The following is a 14,408-nucleotide window of genomic DNA, read 5'->3' as shown; positions in this document are numbered from 1 at the left end:
TTTCAAAAGAGTGACAATCATATCAGTGCCCAGGAAGAGTAGGCTGATCTGAATCAATGACTGTGGATCAGAGGCACACATTTCTACTGTGATGAAATGCTTTGAGAGGTTAGTCAAGGCCAAATCATCTCCTGCCTAAGCAAGGACTTGGACCCACTATGTCCACTGTAGACCTACTGAGGTGATAAGCAAAATGCAATCTCACTGGCTCTCCACTCAGTTTTGGCTCACCTGGACAATAGTAATAGAACATAGAAATCTACAGCACATTACAGGCCCTTTGGCCCACAATGTTATGCCGACCATGTAACCGACTCGAGAAACTACCTAGAATTTTCCTACCGCATAGCCCTCTATTGTTCTAAGCTCCATAGAAGAGTCCATCTAAGAGTCTCTAAAAGACCCTATTGTTTCTGCCTCTACCACCATCGCTGGTATTGCATTCCACGCACCCACCACTCTCTCTGTGGAAAAACTTACCTCTGACATCCCGTATGCACCTCCTTCCAAGCACCTTAAAACTATGCTCCCTTCATGTTAGCTATTTCAGCCCTCAGAAAAAGCCTCTAGCTATCAGCACAATCAATGCCTCTAATCATCTTCTATGCCTCTATCAGGACATCTCTCACCCTCCATTGCTCTATGGAGAAAAGGCCAACTTCACTCAACCTATTGTCATACGGAAAGCTCTCCATCCAGGCAATGTCTGTGTAAATCTCCTTTGCACTCATTCTATGGCATAGGTGTCAAACACAAGGACCGCGGGCCATATCCGGCACGGCGTACAATTATATCCAGCCCGTGAGATCATTTTAGATAGATCTATTATTTTAATTATTAATGGCCCGGCAATATGAAGCACTGATAATACACAAACTACAGATCCCATAATGCAGCACAACAGCTGCCGATAGGCTACCCGGGAACATTCCCGCGTCAAGCGTCTGTTGCTGTATACAACGCTATTCTGAAGTCAAAGCTAACCCCTAACAATGGCGAAGAGAAAAGTGAAGGCATTTCAAGTGAAGCTGCTCTTATGAGAGACACAAATGAGAGTGCAACTTGCCTCATTTTCCCTGTTGCCAAGTAATGTTGAACCAGGTCGGCGCAATGATGTTCCCAAATGCGCACTTTGCTGATAAACTGAGCGCACTTCACACTGAGTTCGCACGGTGCTTTGGTGACTTTGAAGCACAAAAAATTAATTTCGAGCTGCTTTGCAACCCATTTGCCGTCGACGTGGAAACTGCACCTGTACAGATTCAGATGGAGCTGATAGAGCTGCAGTGTAATGGGACACTAAAGGCAAAGTACGACACTGTACAGTTTATTCGCTCCATTCCTGAAGCAATGCCTCAGCTCCGTCTACATGCGGCTTGAACCTTGTGCATGTTTGGTAGCACATATCTGTGTGAGAAGCTTTTCTCAGTGATGAAGATTAACAAAACATCACACAGGAGTCGTCTCACTGATGAACACCTGCAGTCCATCCTGAGAATCTCCACAACACAGAACCTTACACCAAACCTAAATGAACTTATGAACTTATTGCCAAGAAAAGATGCCAAGCATCCAGCTCTGACAAAATGGCATAAGAGCAAAGAAAACTGAGTGTTTTGATTTGTTGTTGTTTTAACTTTTGCTGAAAAGCACAAATTTTGTTTATATTTTCAGGATTTTTTTGCAGTATGCTCATATTTCTAACTTGTATAATACTGACAGGAGATATTTTTATGGAGAGCAAAATATTTAAGTTATTTAAAGTTTTAGTTTATTTTTTCTGGAATAATATTCCTGTCTGTTTTTATTCATATTTATGTTCAAAAAATGTTTAGTTTTAGTGTGTTCAATAAATGTTTATCCTGTTCGGCCCGCGACCTAAAGTGTGCTTTGAGTTTTGGCCCCATGTGCAATTGAGTTCGACACCTCTGCTCTATGGTATCCACATTCTTCCTGTGGTGAAGTGACAAGAACTGTACACAGTACTCCATGTGGGGTCTAACTAAGGTCTTTTATGGCTGTAACATTACCTCACAGCTTTTGAACACAATTCCATTGCTGATGAAGGCCAACACACCATACTCCTTCTTAACAACACTCATCCTGTGTAGCAACCTTTGGTGTCCTATGAACATGGATGCTAAGATCTCCCTGATCTTCCACGTTGCCAAAAGTCTTACTATTAATATTATATTCTGCCTTCAAATTTAACCTACCAAAATGAACCACTTCACACTTATCTGGGTTGAGCACCATCTGCCACTTCTCAGTCCAGTTCTGTAGCCTATCAATGCCCTGACAACCCTCCAGACTATACACAACATCCCCAACTTTTGTGTCATCAGCAAATTTACTTACCCACCCTTCTACTTCCTCATCCAGGTCATTTATAAAAATCACAGAGGAGGGGTCCCAGAACAGATCCCTGCAGAACACCACTGGTCACCGACCTCCATTTAGGATACAAACCATTTACAATCACCCTTTGCCTTCTGTGAGCAAGCCAATTCTGGATCCACAAAGCAAGGTCTCCTTGGATCCCATGCCCCCTTACTTTCTGAAAGAGCCTTGTATGTGGAACCTTATCAAATGCCTTACTGAAATCCACATACACTACATCCACCGCTCTATCTTCATCAATGTGTTTTGTTACACCCTCAAAGAATTCAATCAGGCTCGTAAAGCACAACCTGCCCTTGACAAAGCCATGCGGACTATCCCTAATCAAATTATGTCTCTCCAAATGCTCATAAATCCTGCCTGTCAGGATTTTCTCCAGCAACTTATCCACCACTGAAGTAAGACTCACTGGTCTATAATTTCCTGGATTAATTCTCCTCCCTTTCTTGAACAAGCAAACAACATTTGCAACCCTCCAATTCTCTGATACTTCTCCTGGCCCTATTGATGATGCAAAGATTATCACCAGAGGCTCAGCAATCTTCTCCCTCACTTTCCACAGTAGCATAGGGTATATCATTTCTGGACCTGGAGCCTTATTTAACTTAATGCTTTTCAAAAGCTCCAGCACATCCTCTTTCTCAATGTCTGTACGTTCAAGCATTTTAGTCCACTGTAAGTCATCCCCACAACTGCCAAACTCTTTTTCCCTAATGAATACTGAAACAAAGTATTCATTAAGTACCACTTCCGACTCCATGCGTACGTTTCCACTATCACACCTGATTTGTCCTATTCTCCTACGGCCCATCCTCTGGCTCATCACATACTTGTAGAACGTCTTGATGATTTCCTTAATCCTGCTTGCAAGGCCTTCTCATAGCCCTTCTAGCTCTCCTAATTTCATTCTTAAGCTCCTTCCCAGCAATCTTGTAATTTTCTAGTACTTTAACAGTACCTTGTTTCTTGAACCTTTTGTAGACTTTTCTTCTTAACAAGATTTTCCACATCCTTTGTACACCATGGTTCTTTTACCCTACCATCCTTTCCCTGCCTCAATGGAACATACCTACAAAGAATGCCATGCAAATGTTCCCTGAATCTTTGCTACATTTGCGCTGTGCATTTCCCTCTTTCTGCCTAATAGAATCATATCCAAATTAAATGTATTCCCAAGTTGTCTGCTCCTATCCCTCTCCAGCACTTTGGTAAAGGAGATAGAGTTGTGATCACTACCTGTTCCACTGCGAGATCTGACCGCAGACCAGGCTCATTTCCCAATACCAGATCAAGTACAGCCTCTCTTCTAGTCTGCTTATCTACATTGTGTGCCAGGAAACCTTTCTGAAAAAAACCCACTTCATCCAAACCCTTTGCTTGAAGGAGACACCAGTCAATATTAGGAAAGTTAAAATCACCCATCACAACAACCCTCTTATTATTGCACTGTTACACAATCTGCTTCTCTATCTGCTCCTTGATGTCTCTGTTACAATGGGGAGGGGGGTGCCTTTAAAATCACCCAGTGGAGTTATTGCCCCCTTCCTGTTTTTGACTTCCACCCACATTGACTCAGTAGATAATCCCACCATGACTTCCTCCTTTTCTGCAGCCACAATACTATCCCTGATTAGCAATGCCATGCCCCCACCTCTTTTGCTTCCCTCCCTGTCCTTTTTGAAACACCTAAAGCCCAGCACACTCAGCAGCCCTTCCTGCCCCTGAGGCATCCAAGTCTCTGTAATGCCCACAACGTCATAGTTGCACGTATTGATCCAGACTCTAAGTTCATCTGTCCTGTTTATGACACTCCTTGCATTAAAATAGACACATCTCAAACAATCTGGCTGAGGGCATCTTTATCATCTGCCTATCCTTCCTCACATACTCCTTGCAAGCTGTCTCTACTTGTGTGCTGACCAGCCCATCCTCTGCTTCTTCACTTTGGTTCCCACCCACCTGCAAATCTAATTTAAACTCTCCCCAATAGCATCAATAAACCTCCCTCTCAGGATATTGGTTCCCCTCCGGTTCAGGTGCAACCTGTCCCACTTGCAGAGGTTACCCCTTCCCCAGAAAAGGTTCCAGTGATCCAAGAACTTGAAACCCTGCCCCCTGCACCCTCTCCTCAGCCACTCATTCATCTGCGCTATCTTCCCGTCCTGACCCTCCCTAGCTCATGGCACCGGGAGTAAACCAGAGATTACCACCTTGGATGTCCTGCTCTTCAGGTTCCTTCCTAACCTCCTTAACTTACTGAGCAGGACCTCTACCCCTCTCCTGCCTACATCATTGGTACCAATATGTACCATGACCTTCGGCAGCTCACCCGTCCCTTCAAGAATATTCTGCAACCGCTCAGAGACATCCTGGACCCTAACATCTGAAAGGCAACACACTAGCCTGGCATCTCTTTTGCTGCTGCAGGATCTCATATCTGTCCCCCTAACTATCGAGTTACTATTGCTCCACCTGAGCTCACCTTACTCAGAGCCAACCACAGTGCTATTGGTCTGGCTACTACTGCCTTGCCCAGATAGGTCATCCTCCTCAGCAGTATCCAAAGCGGTATACCTGTTGCTCAAGGGAATGGCCACGGGGGACCCTGCACTGACTTCTTTCTCTCTTTACCTCTCTGTATTCACCCATCTACTCCCTGAATTTTGCACTCTGGGTGTAACCACCTGCTCCAAATCTTATCTGTCAATTGCTCTGCCTCCCAGATGATCCCTAGTTCATCCAATAGCTCCAACTCCTTAATGCATTCTTTCAGGAGCTGCAGTTGGTTGCACTTCCTACAGGTAGTCATCAGGGAGATCATCAGGTTCCATGAATTCCCACATCCTACAGGAGGAGCATTCCACTGCCATCTCTGCCAACCTATGGGCAACCAAGACCAAATCAGAAATAATGGAAGGAAAAACTACTCTTCTTGCCTGTTTCCATGACATCAGCCTCTTCTTATCGCTGCCTCTTGAGTCAAAGCCTTTAAATTCGCACTCTGACTCTATCCCCCACTCCGATGATGGCTGCTTCAATGATGGCCACTCTGCTTGACCCCATCTCTTTAATGGTTTAAAAAAAAAAGAAAAACCCCCACGCTAGGAGAAAGAAGTCACTGTGTTTGGCAGTGTTTGGCCTGCCTTCTGCTGCCACCAATGCCTCTGACACTTCACAAGTCTGCGCACTAATATCTATATCAAGCTACTGTTTATTGATTACTGCTCAGTGTTCAATACAATCATACCCTCAGTTCTAATCAACAAGCTCTATACCCCAAGCCTCTGTACCTCCCTTAACAACCAGATCCTTGACTTCCTTGCTGGAAGACCACAGTTGGTGTGAGTTGGAAATAACCTCCTCCTTGTTGACAGTCAAAACTGGGGCACCTCAAAGATGCATGCTTTGCCCACTGCTCTACTCTCTCTCTACATCCATGATTGTATAGTGGCTATATATTTGTATTTATTGATTGTAATTTGTAGTTTTTATTATTATAATTTGCAATGTCTGCCGCAAAACAACAGATTTCATAACATATGCCAGTGATATTAAACCTGTTTCTTATTTACTGAACATTGTGATTTGCAAATAATCGGATAGTGGGTTTTCATTGCATGCTTATGCAGGTAAAATATATTGTCATATCTTACAATGTCCTAGAATTTTGCAAGGCATGGGAATGAGCAGATGATATGATCCTGCATATCATTTGATAAGTTTTGCTTTTTGATTGGTGTAGCATAAGTGGAGTAATTTGGATTATCAGATATTTCAATACATATTGTTTTTTCTCTTTCTTACCAAGGTTGCTGATAGGAAGAATCTGGAATTAATCACATATGTTGGAGTGTCATTGTCAGTTTTCTGTCTCCTGCTCTCAGTCATCATCTTCCTCTATTGTCGTTCCATCCGAAGCATTCGAATTACAATTCACACACATCTGTGCCTGAGTATGCTGCTGGCAGAATCCCTGTTTCTTGTAAACAGTTCAAAAATTAAAAATGAGGTAAGCTCACAAAATTGCATTACAGTGGGCAGCTGAGACTCAACAGATATTAAAAATCAAACAAACAGTAACTAACTGGAAATTTGCAGTACAATAGAACAAGCTGACAGACCTCAAGTCAGTGAAAGAGATACAGAGCTGATGTTTCAGATAAATATACACATACATACACTCACATACAACATCCAATAAATAGTAAATTTTAAATTGTCCTATTGTCCCATTCAGGCATAAAGATTTAATCACTGTGGATGATTTCTTACTCTTGTAGGATGATTACCGGTACATCTTTTCTGACTTTGCTGGGCAGGTGAGATGTGGCTGTGAAACAATCTCAGGTTGTGGGGCCTCCTCCGTGGTGATTGTTGGAGTTTACTCTGAAAAACAGGAAGTGGTTCTGACAGCTCTGGGCACTTTCTTCTCTAACAGTTGACCCTGCTCTCCTTAACTGATCAATTTGTTGTCTTCAGATGACATCAGATGCAATCTTCATTGTGTAGGAGAGTGATCCAGTTCTGTTCTTAATCGTTTAAAGTACCCACTTTTGATCACCTCTGCAGTCCTGCAACAGGACTATTTGTCCAGGAATGAAATAGTTGGAGAGCCCTCAATTTGTTTCAGCTGTTTGTCCAACTTATTCCTTTTGAGAATGGGTTTGAGGAGATCGAACCATGAGCAAAAGAGGTGACCCAGAGAACACATATCTGGTGAATTGTTGGTTGTAGAGTGCATTGTATTGCGATATGCAAGGAGCAAATTGTCAAACTTCTGATTCAGTGTCACTGTACTGTGTTCTGGGGACATTGCTCACAATGGGTTTTTTAGACTCTGGACGAATCTTTCTGCTGAGCTATTTGTTGCTGGATGGCATAATGCAGATGTAATATGTCTTATTCCATTCATTTTCAGGAATGATTGAAACTGTTCCACAACAAATTGTGGTCCATTATCACTGACAAAGTGTTCTGCAATACTAGTCCTTGAGAAGAAGCTTCTTAACATGTTAACAGTGTACAAAGTTATTGGGAACACTTCCAGCTTTGTAGCTGCATCTATACTAATAAGAAATTTGTGTTCATGCATGGTCTGGCAAAATCTGCAAGAGTCCTCAGGGACTGAGAGGTGCTGGTCTTGGCATCTTCTGGACATGTTGGCATCCTGAGCAGCCAATGACAAGCTGCTGGACCTGCTGATCAATCCCAGGTGATCAGACAAAGCTTTCAGCCAATGCTTTCATCTTCACCATGCCTAGATGTTTGGCATGTAGCTCCTCCAACACTTTAGCTTTCAGCTTGAGTGCTACAAAAACTCTCAATCATCACATAAAACAATACCTGCCAGGAGCAAGTTCATCCCGACACTGGGGATAGTGGATTTCTAATACATATTCCTGACATTGTGGGTGGCCATGTAGTCCTGAGACACTGTGGTGTCATTTCTGATTGCCCTTTGGATCATCTCTACTGTAATAGGAAGTCTTTCGATTTGCATTAGAGAGAATAAGTTTAGAGGAGTGTCTTCTCTAGTAACTTCTTTTCTAAGGGCAAACGGGACAATCCATCAGAATTTCCATCATTTGTTGTCCTCCTGAATTCGATCTTATAATTCTTTCTTCCAAGAAACGGAGCCCATCTCTGCATTCCTGCAGCTGTTCCATTCATGGAACACCCTTCTGTAGATTGAAAATGGACACTAGTGGTGGATAATCAGAAATGAGGGTAAATTCTCTCCCATAGAAGTACCGATTGAAAGATTTTATATCCCAAACCAGTCTCAAGGTCAATCTGTGTGTAGGTTTTCTCTGCATCGGTAAGAAAATGTGATGCAAGGTCTGTGGGACGATGAGACATGATTACACCTGTACCATAAGGCGAGGCATCAGAGGCAAGCTTCACTGCACATTATCGATCATAATGTGTGAGTACAGTGTCTGGCATCACAATTTCCTTTACCTTTTGGAAAGTCACCTCACACTGCTTTGTCTACTGCCATTTCTTCCTGATCTGTAGCAATTAGTTCAAGGGATGGAGCACTGTAGCTAGGTTTGACAGGAGCTTGGATTTTGACAAATCTCAAAAAAAGTCCACAACTGTGACACATACTTTGACCTTGGAGCGTTCACCACTGCTTGAATTTTCTCAGCATACATGTGCAATACTTGTGCATCAATAGTGTAACCATGATACATAATGCTTGGTTTAAAGAATCCACACTTGTTGCATTGTGCTGAGCCCATAATCTTCTAATCATTTAACGCTGTCTAGAGATTTTGGAGATGCTCCTTGTCATCCTCAAGATAACTATGATGTCATCCAGGTAACACTGACTGCCTGGCAGTCTTGCAGCACCTGATCATCACCATCTGTAGGTGGGCTTCATCTAAGTCCACTTTGCAAAAGTGATTTCCTCTAGAAAGCTTTGCAAAGATATCCTCTATCCCAGCAAGAAGGCATTGATCTACTTCCAATACTGCATTGATGGTGACCTTAAAATCACCACAGATTCTGACAGATCTATCCATCTTGGCTAATGGGACCACTGGCATCCCATGAGTCCACTCAATCTTGGAAATAATTCCTTCAGTCTCTATGCAAGCTAGGCAACTGGCTACAAGGAACCAGATGGGCTTTATAAAACTTAGTGTGGCATTTACATTTAACGTTATTTTACCCTTGATATGTTTTCCAATGCTATTCTAGAACACCACTGTGGCATCATCAGCATCTTTCTTAATTCACTTTTAGTTGACTTTATTGCAGGGGATGTGACATTCAAGTGGTAGGTGGATTTCCAGTCAAATCTCAGCAAATCAATGCTGGTCCTTGTGCTTTTACATCAGCCAAAACGCCCCAGTGTATTTCACTGTTTCAAATGTCATTCCCTCAGGATTGATCTTTTCTCAAGTATTGGATATCTGCAGGCATCAGTTCAGTATATTTGAAATATTGTTCAAACTCATTTTGTGCAATGACAGAAAAAACAGCTGAACCAGTGTTTTTACTTCAAGTCAAGTCAAGTCACTTTTTATTGTCATTTCAACCATAAACTGCTGGTACAGTACACAGTAAAAACAAAACAACGTTCATCCAGGACCATGGTGCCACATGAAACAACACAAAACTACACTAAACTACAGCCCTACACAGGACTACATAAAGTACACAAAACAGTGCAGGGCAGTACAATAATTAATTAACAAACAAGAGCTTCCTGTAGAAGTAGTAGAGGCCAGTTCAGTTGTGTCATTTAAGCTAAAATTGGATAGGTATATGGACAGGAAAGGAGTGGAGGGTTATGGGCTGAGTGCGGGTAGGTGGGACTAGGTGAGATTAAGAGTTCGGCACGGACTAGGAGGGCCGGAATGGCCTGTTTCCGTGCTGTGATTGTTATATGGTTATATACAATAGGCACAGTAGAGGACAGATTTCAAATTAATAATAAATGATGTAGATGCCAGTCTAGACTCTGGGTATTGAGGAGTCTGATGGCTTGGGGGAAGAAACTGTTGCACAGTCTGGTCATGAGAGCCTGAATGCTTCGACCTTTTGCCAGATGGCAGGAGAGAGAAGAGTTTGTATGAGCAGTGCGTGGGGTCCTTCACAATGCTGTTAGCTTTGCGGGTGCAGCATGTGGTGTAAATGTCTGTAATGGCGGGAAGAGAGACCCCAATGATCTTAGCTGACCTCACTATCCACTGCAGAGTTAATTTGCTGTTTACTTCTTATATAAGACATATTGCTTATCTCATGTTAGTTTTTACATTGTAAATCTTAAGTCTATGTAGTCCTGTGCCACTTCCATCATTATCAGATTTTTCATCAACAGCATGCAGTTTAGTTCTCTTTTTGTCTGACTGACATGTTCTTTTGTATGTGTCCTACTTTGTTGCATTTTCTGCAAGTTTTCCCCTTAAATCTACATTGGTTTGGAGTATGAGGTCCCTTGCCACAACAATGACACAATTTTGAGGAGGGATCCCATCTGATCTACTGGAATATTTTGATAAGGGTTGTGCAGTTATATATTGTCTCCCTGGTCCTTATTAGGGCCTTTGACTAGGTTTTACATGGGAAACCTATCCTTGATTGGGTCAAAGCCAAGAGATCAGGGCAATGTAGCAAATTGATTGGAGACAGAGGGTAGTGGCCAAGGGTTGTCTTTGCCATTGTGTTTGTGACTAGTGGTGTACCACAGGAATGTTGGAGTCAAAGAGCCTGTTCCTGTGCTGTACTGTTCTATGTTTATGATGTGAATCTAGGAGGTAGGATCTGTAAGTCTGCAGGTAGTGTTATAGTGACAGGATATATTGATCAGTTGATAGGATAGGCAGAACAATGGATGATGGAATTTAATTCTGCCAGAAGAGATAATAGGAAATCTTGCCCCATAGCAGAGGCTAAAGCTAGAAGGCATGGGTTTAAGGTAGGAAAATTGGAGTGAATTTGATTTTTATTTTCACTAAGAAGGTGATGGAAACCAGGAGTTCACTGTCTGTGGAGGTGGAGGAGACAGAGACTCTCAGCATCTAGGTGAGGAGCTGATGTTTCAAAGCAAACATTGCTACAGACCAGGCTGGAAAATGAAATTCGTAAAGATGTGAATTTGATGGTCAGGGCATAAGTGCTTGTATATCTCTGTAATTCTAAGTGAATTGACTGAAGGATAGCAATGTTATTAGGGACTGAGAGAGAGCGTGAAATTACAAAGGGAAAATCAATGCAGAAAGATGAAAATTTTATCTGAATATGGAACATCACCCATTTTGGGCCAGAAGCTGTTGTGATGGGTAAACATGTTGTGACATGTTATTGGCACAGGGCAGTGTCTCAAGACAGAGGTGATACAGTATAAACACGAGGAAATCTGCAGATGCTGGAAATTCAAACAACACACACAAAATGCTGGTGGAACACAGCAGGCCAGGCAGCATCTGTAGGAAGAAGCACTGTCGACATTTTGGGCCAAGACCCTTCGTCAGGACTAACTGAAAGGAGAGATACTAAGAGATTTGAAAGTAGTGGGGGGAGGGAGAAATGCAAAATGATAGGAGTCTTCCTTTTTTAAACAAAGGGGCTTCCCTTCTTCCACCATCAACTCTGCTCTCAAACGCATCTCTCCCATTTCCCGCACATCTGCCCTCACCCCATCCGCCCGCCACCCCACTCGGGATAGGGTTCCCTTGTCCTCACCTACCACCCCACCAGCCTCCAGGTCCAACATATAATTCTCCGTAACTTCTGCCACCTCCAACGGGATCCTACTACCAAGCACATCTTTCCCTCCCCCCCATTCTGCTTTCCACAGGGATTGCTCCCTACGCGACTCCCTTGTCCACTCGTCCCCCCCATCCCACCGATCTCCCTCCCGGCACTTATCCTTGTAAGCGGAACAAGTGCTACACCTACCCTTACACTTCCTCCCTCACCGCCATTCAGGGCCCCAGACAGTCCTTCCAGGTGAGGCGACACTTCACCTGTGAGTCGGCTGGTGCGGTATACTGCATCCGGTGCTACCGGTGTGGCCTTTTATATATTGGTGAGACCTGACGCAGACTGGGAGACCGTTTCGCTGAGCACCTATGCTCGGTCCACCAGAGAAAGCAGGATCGCCCAGTGACCACACATTTTAATTCCACGTCCCATTCCCATTCTGATATGTCTATCCACGGCCTCCTCTACTGTCAAGATGAATCCACACTCAGGTTGGAGGAACAACACCTTATATACCGGCTGGGTAGCCTCCAACCTGATGGCATGACCATTGACTTCTTAACTTCTGTTAATGCCCCTCCTCCCCTTCCTACCCCATCCCTGATATATTTAGTTGTTTGTTTTTTTTCTCTCTCTCCGCCCATCACCCTGCCTGTTCTCCCTCTGGTGCTCCCCCCCTCCCCCTTTCTTTCTCCTGAGGGCTCCCATCCCATGATCCTTTCCCTTCTCCAGCTCTGTATCACTTTCGCCAATCACCTTTCCAGCTCTTAGCTTCATCCCACCCCCTCCGGTCTTCTCCTATCATTTTGCATTTCCCCTCCCCCCACTACTTTCAAATCTCTTAGTATCTCTCCTTTCAGTTAGTCCTGATGAAGGGTCTTGACCCGAAACATTGACAGTGCTTCTTCCTATAGATGCTGCCTGGCCTGCTGTGTTCCACCAGCATTTTGTGTGTGTAGTTTGTGATACGGTACAGAGTGTTAGAGACTACTCATGTTGTGATGGGGATGGAAAGCTCATAAAGAAACTTGGTACCTCAACATGGAGAAAAAATGGCATAGATCATAGAGACAAAATCTAAATTGCTGAGGATAGATGAGTATCAGGTTTGCTTTTGACCGGATACATATAATTCAGGGTCAGAGATAAAATGGCCAGTGGGGAAAGAGACAAAAGGACAAAGTCTCCCTGTTGATGTATACATAGAAGAATGTACTACCAGGAGAGGTAGGAAGAGGGATGTGATCAACAATTCAGCAGATACCAGGGATTAAGTGTCCAAATGGCTAAGCTATTGGTTCAGGTCTGGATTATTGTTTTGTTAACATCTCACCAGAGCAGTCTATTTCTATTTAAGTCAGTCTTATTGCCATCACCACTGGATTGCTATAAAAAAAGCGAGTATTGGTTCATTAATGTCTACCAGGAAAACTACAGTTCTTATCTTGTTTATGTGACTCCAGACCCACCAAGTGGAGCAATCTGTTCAGAGTCACAGAGGGATGGACAATAAATGCTGTGATTGCCAGTGAGCCCACATCACTTGTATGGATTAACAGCGAAAAAGGCTAAGATCTGGTACGGTTGATTAAAATTAATAACACATGGTGTCCTGACTATGTATTTGGAATGTGTATGTTTTTACAGGTGGCATGCAAGATTGTGGCCATATGTCTCCACTACCTGTTCCTGGTCTGTTTTGCTTGGATGCTTCTGGAAGGAATTCAGCTTTATTTCATGGTAGTAAAGGTCTTCCATTCAAGAAGTCTTCAGAAGAAGTATCTCTTCCTGGTCGGCTATGGGACTCCTCTTATCATTGTCATTGTCACAGTGGCCTGCAACATTGATGCTTATCAATCACCTAAGTAAGTACAGTATGGAGTTTCTACCCTCAACAACATTTTTCCTTATTTCAATTATGCCTCTAAAATGATCCTTTTATTTGATTGCTGTATCTTACTAAAAAGTTTGAAAACAGAAAATTCTAAAGTAGTCAATCAGTTAGTGTGGATCTTTTCTTTCCTGCCATCCTAACATCCACTTGTGGTACCGAGTTTGTGAACTCTGCTCGAATGATCTCTACAACTGAATCACTGTCATTTCTTCACTGGAATGACAAAGTGATGGTGGTGTGTCTTGTCAAAGCTGGTCTTTAGCAAATGCTGCAGTGGACATCATCACAATGATGTACCACAAAGCGTCTGCCCTTCCAAGAACAGGAATGCACCAGCCAGGATATGCCCTCATACCACACTTTCCCCTTTAAAGAGGGGAAGGTGAATAAAAACTTACTTTGAAGATTTATATAATAACTCATTGCGAGGTTTAAAATTTCCTTGAGTTTAGTTACAATTAAAAATACAAGTTTGTAAATTTGGTTATCATTTCAAGAATTTATACTGTAAATATGCAAAAGAATGAATTGCAATTGTTTATTTTCTGTATATCTTCTTGTTTTCCCTTTGTACTATATCTTCACTTCCTGCTTGCACCTTGCTGCACGCTGTCTGACTGTGCTGCTGGAATCTCATCAGCTCTCTGAATAGAGCAAACTTGTAATGTGGTTACCACCTAATGAAGGATCTTGACTCAAAACATCAACTATTTGTTCCTCTACCTGATGTTACCTGACTTACAAAATTCTGGAGGAACTCAGCGTGTTTTGCTCTGGATAACCAGCACCTGCAGAATCTCTTGTGTTTTAATGGTTACCAGCAGCTGTGCACAGCTGCCCAGGATACTTCTGTTTATAAGAGGCAACAAATCAGAATTCCTTACTACTTGCTCTT

The 14,408-nt window shown here is 42.9% G+C and overlaps 1 protein-coding gene across 3 annotated transcripts in view; it reads left to right on the top strand.

The window, feature by feature from the left end:
* LOC140740068 (adhesion G protein-coupled receptor E5-like) overlaps positions 1–14,408 on the top strand; it is a 185,028-nt gene that overhangs the window by 129,527 nt on the left and 41,093 nt on the right. For all 3 annotated transcript variants that reach the window (XM_073068932.1, XM_073068930.1, XM_073068931.1), the window contains 2 exons: positions 6,209–6,409; positions 13,267–13,484. In XM_073068932.1, the coding sequence (XP_072925033.1) occupies positions 6,209–6,409; positions 13,267–13,484 (419 nt within the window). The remainder of the gene's footprint in view (positions 1–6,208; positions 6,410–13,266; positions 13,485–14,408) is intronic.

The sequence above is a fragment of the Hemitrygon akajei genome, chromosome 16, assembly GCF_048418815.1.
Source record: "Hemitrygon akajei chromosome 16, sHemAka1.3, whole genome shotgun sequence".
NCBI lineage: Eukaryota > Metazoa > Chordata > Chondrichthyes > Myliobatiformes > Dasyatidae > Hemitrygon > Hemitrygon akajei.
Note: the sequence above shows the minus strand (reverse complement) of the source record. Positions and strands in the feature narration are given on the sequence as shown.